This window comes from Anabrus simplex, chromosome 2, assembly GCF_040414725.1.
Source record: "Anabrus simplex isolate iqAnaSimp1 chromosome 2, ASM4041472v1, whole genome shotgun sequence".
NCBI classification, from domain to species: domain Eukaryota; kingdom Metazoa; phylum Arthropoda; class Insecta; order Orthoptera; family Tettigoniidae; genus Anabrus; species Anabrus simplex.
This window is the reverse complement of record NC_090266.1, coordinates 987,142,722-987,155,106: the sequence shown is the minus strand read 5'-3', so window position 1 is coordinate 987,155,106 and position 12,385 is coordinate 987,142,722. Positions and strand designations below refer to the sequence as shown.

General features: G+C 36.5%; 1 protein-coding gene across 1 annotated transcript in view; it reads left to right on the top strand.

Annotated features, from left to right (window-relative positions):
• The window catches only part of dx (deltex), a 148,445-nt gene extending 140,309 nt beyond the window's left edge, over positions 1-8,136 (top strand). Inside the window, exon 8 of the mRNA XM_067141850.2 lies at positions 7,574-8,136. Within this exon, the coding sequence (XP_066997951.2) occupies positions 7,574-7,919 (346 nt within the window). The 3' untranslated portion in view covers positions 7,920-8,136. The remainder of the gene's footprint in view (positions 1-7,573) is intronic.
• Positions 8,137-12,385: the final 4,249 nt, after the last annotated feature.

Below are 12,385 nucleotides of genomic sequence, written 5' to 3'. Positions count from 1 at the left end.
TTTACAAAAACTGAATTCAGCATAGTAACCAAATAGTTCCATTTAATTTTGATTTCTTGTTTTAGTGTTAGTTCAAAATAATTAATGTAACCAGTTTTCTTCATAAAACCAAGTAATTTTTTTGTAGCACTGATTGTGATGCAACATTTTCCTAATACAATTCCAGGTAAAGTTAATCGAAAACGTGCTTCAATACTCTGTTCAAACAGTATGCGATACATGGGTATTGACGGTAAGGTTCAAGGGCCTTCAAAATACAGGTACTTGATCCTCGATCAGTCGTGAAACAAATGTTGTGTAATTGTTCAGGCTCTATTCCCAGTTTGATGAGCTTGTCTTTGATTTCCTGTCTGATATTTTCTCCAGTTTTTCCTCTACTCTGGGAAAATGGATGTTGCTAAGACAAAGCTTTCTATCGTCCATTTAGTATCAACCTAATGAGCTGTCCAAAAATCTGCAGTACATGCACAGGCACAGTTTTCTATAGCATGAATAATGTCAGACATTATCTTTGCTCTTATTTCAGCGGCCTTTGTTTGTATGTTAGATGAGATGATTTTAGAATGGGGTAGAAAATCGACATTTACTCTTCCATACTGTGCACCAGTATTAACTACTTCTTGGGCCATTTCACGAAAGCCATCACCCTACATGACACTGATAGGACGTAAATCAGAATAAACAGTTGTATTTTAACATTTATATTGAATTTCAATACAGGCTCAAATATGAGAATATTTACTTAAAACTCTGTCAAATGCTGACTTCAAATCAATAATGCTGCAAATAAGTCTCCTTCCTCTTTTCTGCTACATTTCTCAAACAGAAAATCCAATCTTGTGTTTGCCGATGGGGTCTAAATCCAGCCTGTTCTTCCAGTTCTTCCTCCACTTGCTCTCTAAGTCTATTATAGTTGAATGTAACTTCTAGAGAACTGATGCTAAGCATATCGCTCTGTAATTATGACAGTCTGTTGAGCTCCCCTTCTTGTGAATGGGTACTATGATGTTTCACTCCCAATCTTCTGGTATTTTCTCAGTGTCTCAAACTAACTTGAAGAGATCCCAGATCCACTTCTCTAGTTCTCTTCCTCTGAATTTCAAAACTCTGGGTGAATATTATCCCAGCCTGCTGCTTCATCAGTCTTGATTGCCTTAATTGCCTCATGTACTTCCTTCAGTCTACTATCTTCTTCCTTTTCCCTCTCTCCACTGTTATCCTCTTCCATTGGTGTCATGCCCACCATTCTATTGCTTTCCTTGAAGGTTTCTGAGTAATATTTGCTCCACACTTCCAGGATGTCCTTTATGTTGGTTTTCAGCCTGTTATTTTTATCCTTAATCTTTCTAATTTTCTTTCCCCTTTTTCCCTTCAAGGTTTTCACCACATGCCAGAACTTTCCTTGATTTTCCTCATAACTTTCTTCTATTTCCCTTTCAAACTGTTCCCAGGATTCCTTTTTAGCTTCCTTGACTGCTCTCCCTGCTGCATTTCTTAGTTGTATATATGTTCCTTTGTCTTCCTCATTTTTGGATTTCATATATCTTTTCCATGCTTTTTTCTTGGCTGCAACCGCTTCCTTCACTGTTTCGCTCCACCATCTTGTCTGTCACCTATTTCATTCGACTCTGCTGATCCCACACACCTCTGTAGCTACCTGGTTAATCGTCTCTTTCATCACCTTCCATTTGTCTTCCACATTCCACATACCTCTGTGATTTTGCTCCTTCTGTAAGAGTTTTTCGCTCAACTTATTCTCATACTCCCGTCACTTGGAGATATCCTCTAAGGCAGATACTTTCACTTTGACATAATTCATTTTTGTTGATTCTGGTATATATCTGAACCGGCTTCCCATTACCAATAAACGATGTTCAGTGTTGAGTTACGCAGTGTGGAATACCCTCACATCCATTACATCATAGTGGGTATTCTTTGTGTTCACATAGTAGTGTACTGTACTGTACTGTACTTTGTGCATTTCTGCTTATTGCCTCGAAGGTAATTTAGTGGATCTGTTTATGAGAGAAGAAATAATTCCCTATTTGCATTTCATTATCTATGCAGAACTCAAGCATTCTCTTCTCATTGCTGTTCAGACTTCTGTCTGCCCCATACAACTCTTTTTTTTTTTTTTTTTTACAATTGGCTTTACTTCGCACCGACACAGATATGTCTTTTGGCGATGATGTGATAGGAAAGGGCTAGGAGTGGGAAGGAAGCGGCCGTGGCCTTAATTAAGGTACAGTCCTAGCATTTACCTGGTGTGAAAATGGGGAAACCATAGAAAACCCTCTTCAGGACTGCCAACAGTGGGGTTCAAACCCACTATCTTCCGAATACTGGATACTGGCCGCACTTAAGCGACTGCAGCTATCGAGCTTGGTATTCCCAACTCTAGCATTCCAGTCCCCCATTATTATCACCGATTCTATGGTATCTCCAGCTTTGTCCAATGTCCTCTGGAGGGCAGAGTAAAATATCTCCTATTCTATCTCATCACTATCTTCAGTAGGAGCATATATTTGTATGAGAGCAGCTTTTTGGTTATTATCCAGATCTAATCTCATTATCCTTGAGCTTACTGCCTTCCATTCCACTACTTTATTACTTAATTGTTCACTTGTGATAATTCCGACTCCTTCATTAGCTCTACTTCTCTTATTCTACTCCTGAATATCTCAAAACATATCCCTGGTCCAGTTCCATCTCCCCTGTTCCCTTTTTCTGCGCTTCGCTGATCCCGAGAATTTTGAGTTTGTACTTCATCATCTCCTCTACCATTTTCACTTTGTTGCCTGTCAGAGAGGTAATATTCCAGGTTCCAATTCTCATATTCCGTTTCTCGCCAATTCGTATTCTTGTGATTCGTCCGTCTTCAAATCTGATATTTCTCTGAATTGTTTTGAAATTCACTCCATACGGGTAATTAACCCTGTGATGGAGCTAGGACAGTGAGAGGGCTGCTCCCTTAAACCCTCTGTCCTTGCTTCATTTCATTTATGGGTTTACTCCCATAGCATTTGGGTCAAAACCCTATCCACAAGCCGGTGGATTGCCTCAGTTTGTCTGCAGGTGCTTATTTGGTATAACCTTATTTGCACCTGCACTGCATATCTACAAGAACTTCCCCTACTAACCATTGGGACGCACCATGTCGGGGTTGAGGCCCCCCATCCCAGTCTGTTCCCTGAAGAGTACTGACCACTCCTACTCAGTTCAGAACTAGTCCCCAACCGGGACTAGACAAGGCACGGGCATAAAGCTCAATCGTTGATAAAGTTGGAATCAAGGTACTATTGTAGGCAAGATATATATGAAGTTGAAGTATTCTAAAAGTACTCCTGTATTGAAAAATTAAATATTAAAATACATTGCAAGTTTGTATCCTGTTAAAATAACATAAGATTAGAGATGTTTCATTTGTCCCAAGAACAGGTGGTGTATGATGTGATGTGTAGTATAAAGGAAGTTCTCTTCAGAACCATACACTTAGTTTAAAACTTGTACAGGCATTTAGTAAAATAAGTAGAGTTCATATAATATGCTCTATGTTATGTAATGAAGTTGAATTAAATCTGAGGATTGACACCATCTTAACTATTATTGGATAATACTTGAGGTGGGGATTTTCCTGTAGTAGCAAATTAAGGCCGAACTGGTAACGTTTGATGTTAAATGTAATAAACATCCTCGCCGGCCTTATGCTATTTGCCAAAATGCTGTCTTCTATGACTGCTTATAGCTGATGTTTGAAAATTTAACTTTTAATATCTCGAGATTTGAAGTCCAAATAGGTGTTAAGCCAGTGTCAGACTTACAACAACTTGATTCAGGTCAAGTAGCATGAGGCCAACGAGGACATTTATTACGTTTAACATCATTCATTACCAGTCCCCCCTTATTTTCCCACTACAAGAAAAGCCCCTCTTCAAGTATTTATTCAATAATAGTTGACATGGTGTCAATCTCAGACATAATTCAACTTCATCAAATAACACAGAGCATGTTATATGAACTCTACTCATTTTAATAAATGCCTGTACAAGTTTTAAACTAAGTGTGTAATTCTGAAGAGAGCATCCTTTATACTACACATCACATCATATACCACCTGTTCTTTGAATAAAATGAAACCTCCAATCTTATAAGATGTTATTTTAACTGGATATAAACTTACGATGTATTTTAATATTTAATTTTTCAGTGTAGGTGTACTTTTAGAATAGTGTATTTTAACTTGGTATATATCTTGCCTAAAATGGTACCTTGATTCCAACTTAATCAATGATTGAGCCTTAAGCTGATGATGTTCCCTATGAAGAACAAAAATGTACTTATAATACATAAAATAACATTGTGAATTTGTATAGATGGGACTTTTCTGTTATTAAACAAGCCCAGTAAGGTTGACAATATGGACCAAATATGAAGTTTATAACTACTAATAATTATGCAGTATATGTGCTACTTACAGAAAGTGGTGATCTGATTAATATGATTAAACATCAAAATGAAATAAATTATTATCAATGAAGAGAAGCATGTAGAACTAATAAAGACCGTAGAGCTAGTTGCAAATAGAGGATTATGGGGAACGTATTTAATTCACTGAAGCTTGCAGACAGAATGCTCAAGGGCAATAAGTCCATAAGGAAGATATACAGGGCGTATCCGTGATGATGTTACAAACTTTCAGGGATGGTGGAGGACAGCAAATGGATCAATTTGAGATATAGAACTGCAGTCCGGAAACGTTTGAGTCAAAAGTAGTTAAAAATCCAAGTTTAACGTCCGTTTGTAACAGAATTAATTTTTCAATATAGGTGTACTTTTAGAATATGTTAACTTTGTATGTATCTTGCCTACGAGTCTACCTTGATTCCAACTTCATTAACGATTGAGCTTTAACCTAATGATGTTTGCTTTGGAAAACAAAACATGTAATATATAAAATTTCGTCCCGCAGTAGTCACCCCACTCGATTTCTTCTTGTGGGGCCATATGAAAAGCCTTGCGTATGAGACAACACCTGTTGAGACTGAAGAGGATTTCTTGGCAAGAATTCTCGCTGCCTGTGGTGCTGTTCAAACGACACTGGGGATATTCGAACGGGTATGACAAAACTTTATGCGATGATGCCATGTTTGCATTGATGCAGGTTGACGCCATTTCGAACATTTGTTGTAAATGGAGCAGCTTGTGAAACTTGTGCAGGTAAACGGAGTTAAATGAGTAGAATTTTGCTTAACTTTCAACTCAATTGTTTCTAAAATATGGTTCCTTATCTCAAATTGATCCATTTGCCGTCCTCCATCATCCCTGAAAGTTTGTAACTTCATCACGAATATGCCCTGTATATCTTCCTTTCTGCAGGCTTCAGTGAATTAAATAAGTGCCCTATAATCCTCTATTTGCAACAACATAGAGGTAGAAACAGTGGCATGGAACAAACATAACTTTGAATTTAAATTGTATTGAAGTACAAAGCCTAAATATTACTTTATTCTGTGTAACTTCTCTTTGCGGGTGAGCACTTTGACCACTCTACTATGAGAACGCTTACCAAAATGATGGCTTACATGACAGCTTATAACTGTTGTATGAAAATTTAACTGTTAATATCTCAAGATTTGAAGTCCAAATAGGTATTGATTTTGAACCCACATACATTAACCTCATGAAAGCGTGATATAAATCGTTGTCCGTAACACTTCAAACCACCGGGCGAGTTGGCCGTGCGTGTAGAGGCGCGCGGCTGTGAGCTTGCATCCGGGAGATAGTAGGTTCGAATCCCACTATCGGCAGCCCTGAAGATGGTTTTCCGTGGTTTCCCATTTTCACACCAGGCAAATGCTGGGGCTGTACCTTAATTAAGGCCACGGCCGCTTCCTTCCAACTCCTAGGCCTTTCCTATCCCATCGTCGCCATAAGACCTATCTGTGTCGGTGCGACGTAAAGCCCGTAGCAAAAAAAAAAAAAACACTTCAAACTCCCCTTGTTAGTCTTGTTGGTGATCATAAGCTAATGCAAGTACAGGAATACAAGACCGTCTAAATGAGCTTCATACATCTGATGATAGACAGCACCTCAGTTGAAAGCGAAAAATTACGGAAAATCAGTCGTCTAGCTCTGGGTAGCTAACTAGCATTTACGCTGAGGTGGTAGCATGCAAGTCAAAGTACCAGTAGATGGTTGAATTGGCCCTGATCTGAATGGTAAAATTTTAAAAAACCAGGATTCATTTTTGCATAAACTTTGTTAGTCATTTCTCAATATCCTCCTGAGGCACCCTGTCCATTTGAATGGACATCGTGGTATTCCTTCTAATATAATATTTGTTGAAAAAATGAAATGGCATATGGCTGTTAGTGCCGGGAGTGTCCGAGGACATGTTTGGCTTGCCAGATGCAGGTCTTTTGATTTGACGTCTCTGGGCGACCTGCGCATCGTGATAAGGATGTAATGATGATGAAGACGACACAGCCCCCGTGCCAGCGAATTTAACCAATGTTGACTAAGAATAACATGTTTCCATGGAACATCAACATGTGTGGTACATGTTCTACGTTCTTTACGGAATTAAAAATAAATTCAAGGTCTAAAATATGTGTATTGTCATAAAATGAAAGCAATAACTATACATTTTAGTAATCAGTATGAGATTTTAATTCAGTAAGTTGATGAAAGTACAGGTTAAAATGTATGTCCATTTTATTGGACATGAGGGCATGGTGCATTTATTTGTTGTTCTGCCATAACTTCAACTTTTACACTGTACATTGAATATTTAGTAGCCATTGTAAGATTTTAACCCAAGGAATAGATGATAAACAAAAGTAATGTGCCAGAGATGTGAAAAGTACTTCTGCGTCACTACAAAACAAAAAAAAACAAAAAACTGTTTCTGATAGTTACCGGTACATGAAAAGTGATGACTGATTGAAGAGAAAAATCAAGTAATAAAACGTCATATTATCATGTGCTCTATGTAATATTTGTTCTTTTTCTTGGCCAGTATTTACATTCTAATTGATTATTTTTAAACATCCATTACAATAGCAAGTATCTGTAGCAACTATGTGACTCCAATGTCTTTTTTTTTTTCCAATTTTTTAATGTAATTTTTGGCAAATGTTTTGTGTCACATTTTGTTGTTTGATGTTTATGTGTCTGTATATTTACTTGATTTCCCATTATTTCATGTAAATTGATTGATATATATACATATATATATTCAATAAATAGTGGAATATCAAAAATTGAGAAATAAATAAGTTCACTTACATTTTTACTGAAAGAAGACCCAATGTCCATTTAAATGGACAGCCCTCACTTAAGCCCTTGGGCATCAATATCAAAAAATTACTCCATAACCCTTTCTATTAGCATATTTCAATATGTATAAACAAGTTTCATCAAAATCTCTCAACCTGAGCTATGTTGGGTCTCAGGAGGTTATGTTGAAGCTCCACCGCTTGCTTACTCTATAAAGAAATATGTCTCAAATATTTCAGCTGTTTTACTTTCTGAATGTTTTCTTAAAATGTCTTTCTGTAATTTCTGATTGCAGTATTGTATCGGGTATCCAGGGTGCTGAGCATCCCAACCCCGGCCGACCATACTATGCTGTTGGCTTTCCTCGTATTTGCTATCTTCCAGATATAGAGAAAGGAAGAAAAGTTCTGAAGCTACTCTCGGTAGCATTTCAACGTCGTCTGATTTTTACAGTCGGCAGATCGGTGACTACTGGCCGTGAAGATGTTGTTACCTGGAATGAAATACATCATAAAACAGAGCCTGGACTTGCAAACAATGGCCATGGATATCCTGATCCAAATTATTTAGAGAACTGTTTGCGTGAGTTGGCTGTACATGGTGTGACTGATGATACTCTTCTATATCAGGAACTGTGTTGAAACAAAATGTCAGCACTTATTTTCATACTTCCAAAGCCAATCATTTCTGTATTCTACATCATGATTACTGTTAACAATTAAGTGGGTTAACTTATTATCAAAAGGCTTCTTTTTTTTTCCTGATTTTGTTTTGTATACTGTTTCATATATTTTATAAAATAAAAATTATATTTGGGGCCAATGACCTTAGATGTTACACCCCTTTAAACAACAAGCATCATCAAAAATTATAATTTGAACTGCAGCCAAGACATTTTTCCACCACTGTTGAAATCTCACATGAAAATATGTTTTGTGTTGTAAATTGCAACTTTAATTTAATCAAGATTTATATTATCTCATAAATCTGCATGAAATATTAAGTATTTAATAGACATTATGTCTATTAATATGGGCCAGGAAAGTTTCAATTTGAGTTTTTAATACATTGCTCTTTTGTTAACTAAACTTCAATGGTATCCTTTTAACAGTTATTAAGGTGGATTTTTTAATCTTTCCTGCAATCCTTATAAATTGAGTTTATGTTGATTTCTTTTTTCATCTCATCTTTTAATCATTTAGGCCATCTCCAGCTTCCCTTTTGAGTATATGTGCACATGCATAACAAATGCAACAACTTTTATTATGAAGCATTGCCACTTAAACTCTTTATACGATAGTGTGTTAAATGAATGTATTACTTTTAGAATAGTATTTTAGCGACACTCGTTTCTTCACCTCTCCTGCTCAGATCTCAATTTTCAGGATTCCTCTGTGAGAATTGGTTGTCTCCATCTGCAGACTTTGTCTCCACAGCTGGTCCAAACATGGTGTTATAATTAAAGATGCCTGTATACCTATTGTTTGTTAATATAATGAAAGTTAAACACATCTGGTATTTACCTACATAATTTTCCCACCCATAATTTTGAAATGGAATTTTAGGGTGAAATAAAAATTCAGTTAATTTTTTGACCTGATTATGTAAAAGGTTTCAGACGTCGAAGTGTTTCTTATTCCTCCTCTTCTTTTTTCGGAAATGTGCGGTGTGAAACATCTATTGTTTCACATCCGTTTGTGGGTGGTGACTGAGAAGCACAAGCAGCAACACTGTTGTAATGGGACTGCTCGGCAAGCTACGCATAGTGCTGGTCTGTGTAAGCATTGATAGTACACTTGTAGTAACCATGTGGGAGGTGCACATTTATCTATAATGTATACTAGTCTCTGTGCTAATTATTTGTACATACATGAGTGAATAGTGGTTAACAATGTGTAAGAAAAAATGGGGTAGGCACTGTCAATCAACATTAATAATTGTCTACATCCTCCTTGCATATTAGATACTGTTATTGAGCCTCAGTGGCCCTCTCTTGTGGCATTGTATGCAATAATGTCACTTACCCTTGTTAGCCCATCTATTTACGAATAGAGTGAGACTAAAATCTTTTAAATAGGTTGACGCATTCACTCGCTATGAAGTATCATCATTCATAGCAAGATATTCATGGTGCTTGGAAACGTATTTAGTGCCCGTAATTGAGTGCTGAAAGCATGAGACTCCTGCTGGGAGAGGTCGCATCTTTGCTCTAAATTTATAATTATTGTAACGTTTAGCTGAAGTCTTGAATTACCTAGCGATATCAAACTAACGTAGAGATAACCTAGCATAAAACGTGATAACTCATTTTGATGGTATTACAGGACAGCCCTTTTAAGCCAATACACTTATGGTATTCAGTGCCTCTTATTGTACCCTTATATGTTTACGTGCATAACTGTTACCAGTCGGTGGGTGTGCTATTTACCAACTGATGAGCCCAACTTAGCACACTGGGGCGAAATGCTGGCAACCAGAAATGAGTTAGCTGGAAAATATATAATGTCCAATAATGGACCATTTATAATGGTATTATAAATTTACTCATTTGGGACAAATATTTCAGGTTCCCTATGGGAATTAGCATCTATATCATCTGATGGCCAGGCAGGCATCAATTTTTGGTAATGAGACAAAGTCTCTCATAGTGCATTGGCACTGCCGGTGGCTCCAAATAGCCTACGCAGTGGCCTCCATGGGTATGCACTAGCCATGCGTCTTGGTGGGTGTGCTATTTACCAACTGATGAACCCAACTTCGATGCTTGGCATCTTAAAATAATGACGGTATAAACAATTATAATAAACATTTACAATAACTTCTTGGTTATATCACGTTATAAAATACAAACATCTAATTCTATTCTCAGAATAATGTTATAATACAAAAAACACATAACAAAAAACTTGTTAAAAGAGTCTATACCTGTGTAAAATTCTAAATTAATGCATCGAAAGACATTAAGTATTAGCAGCTCCAACTATTGACCTTCTCAATCATTAATTACTTCGTCCTTCCTTGGTTTCAGAAAGCTTGTCAAATATTCTATAAACAAAACAGGACCTTGACCTTCATTAACTTGGAAATCATGCAAGCCACATAAATCTATCCATCTCTTAATGGTTCGAATATTTGTCTGAAAGACCAAACTTGTTGCATACAGTGGTGTCAGTAGTGAGGAATGGAGGGAGTAAAAAAGATATACTAAATGAAAATAGAAAGGAAAAAAAGTGGCAGGCCAAAGAAATACAGTTACTGATTAGACACTGTAAAGAAATGAAACCAAAAAATATGGAACAGAATAAACAAAATTTGTAAAGATAATAAGTATAATACCCAAGAATGTAGTAATAATGAATAGATAGATTATTTCAAGGGATTATTAGGGGGTCAGGATTTACGAAAACCTAGGGAAAATGAGATTAGCATACATAGAACTAGGAGAGCACACTACTCTTATTAGATGTTCCAATAACTACGAAGAAAGTATTAGAGGTAATGAAAAACAGGAAGAGGGGAAAAGTCAGGTGCTATAAGTGGAATAACTTATGAATTTTGGAAAGAGATAGGCAACAGGTCATATGCTGGGAACTATAAGAAAAATATTTAACATAATTTTTTAATGGCAGGAAAATCCCAAGATTTTGGCAAGAAGGAGTATAAAGTCCCATATACAAAACGAAGGGAGAGATCCAATACAAATAATTATAGAGGCATTACTTTGTTGGACACACTCAGCAAGATTTATGCTGGGATATTAACAAAAAGACAAACAAGACTCCATATATCAATCCAGGTTCAGGAAAGAAATACTTAAAGAGAAAAGAGGGTAATTGGATATTACAGCAATAGATTTGCAGAAAGCTTTTGACTCTGTAAGCAGAGGGGTGTTCGTTACAAATGTGGATAAAATAGGAGTGTCTATTAAAATGATATTGCCAAAAAAGAACTGTATTCAGAGGTAAAATGTGCGATTAAAGTGAAAGAAGACTTGGCAGTGGGAGAGATATATTAAAAAATTGGTCTAAAGCAGGGGTGAAAATTATCACCTATATTGTTCATACATTTTATTGATATTTTGGAAAATGAAAGAAATAAGAACATGTTAAGCCCATGTCTTAACAATAAAGAAATTCCTTGCCTAATCTTCACTGACGACATCCTTCTGTTATCTTCAAAATCAGGTGGTATGCAAAGAAGCATCACAAAATCTACAGAATATTGTACAAAGTGGAATTTAAAAATAAATATTAAGAAAATGAAAGATATGGTATGTAAAAAGGGAAATAAACTAAAGAGAAAAGAAAGGTGATGGTTAGGTGTAGAGTTAGATGTAGTCAATAAGATACAATATTTAAGAATAATACTAATATCTGACGGTAAGTGGAAGGAACAAATAAGACGAGCAAAAATGAAAGGACTGGCAGCTTTATCTAGCACGAGATGTTTGGAGAGGAAGATGCCAAATACTGAATATAAAGTACGGAAAAATGTTCTAAATTCATTTCAAAAATCCAGAGCACTGTACTGTAATTGATTTATTACAGCTGATGGAAGTGTAATGGACTGGTATAACTTGGAAACAATTCTCTAAACCCATGGGTAAATGGTGGAAATATAGAGTTTGATTAGTAGTTGTTATTATTATCAGGGGCATATTTTCCTTGCATGCAAGGCATTCATTGCACGAGTTATGATAGCGCAAAGAACTGTCTGTAGTACATTTGTATGTTGTTTCAAGTCAAGTGTTATTAATTTAATCTCTCAGAAGTTCAAACATTCCGCGCAGCTGCACTAGTTCTGTCACTTGACTACGTGTGATGCTGGTATAGTCTCGCCATATAATCCACCGTAGAAAGAAAAAAAGAGTAAATGGAGAAGATAAGGTTGTAACGTATTCAATCTGAAAATTGCACTCATTGGGAAACATAGTTCTGAAACCCTCCGCATGATGTCACTGCACTTAAACCATTCATGTGCTACCCTCTGCCAAATGTTAGCATCTTGGAGAAAGTTGGAATGTCCAAGGTAACGTCAAATGGGAAGTACGGATTACCCTGGCGAGATGAACTCTGTTTTCCAGGACTGGCCTTAGAACGATAGCCAG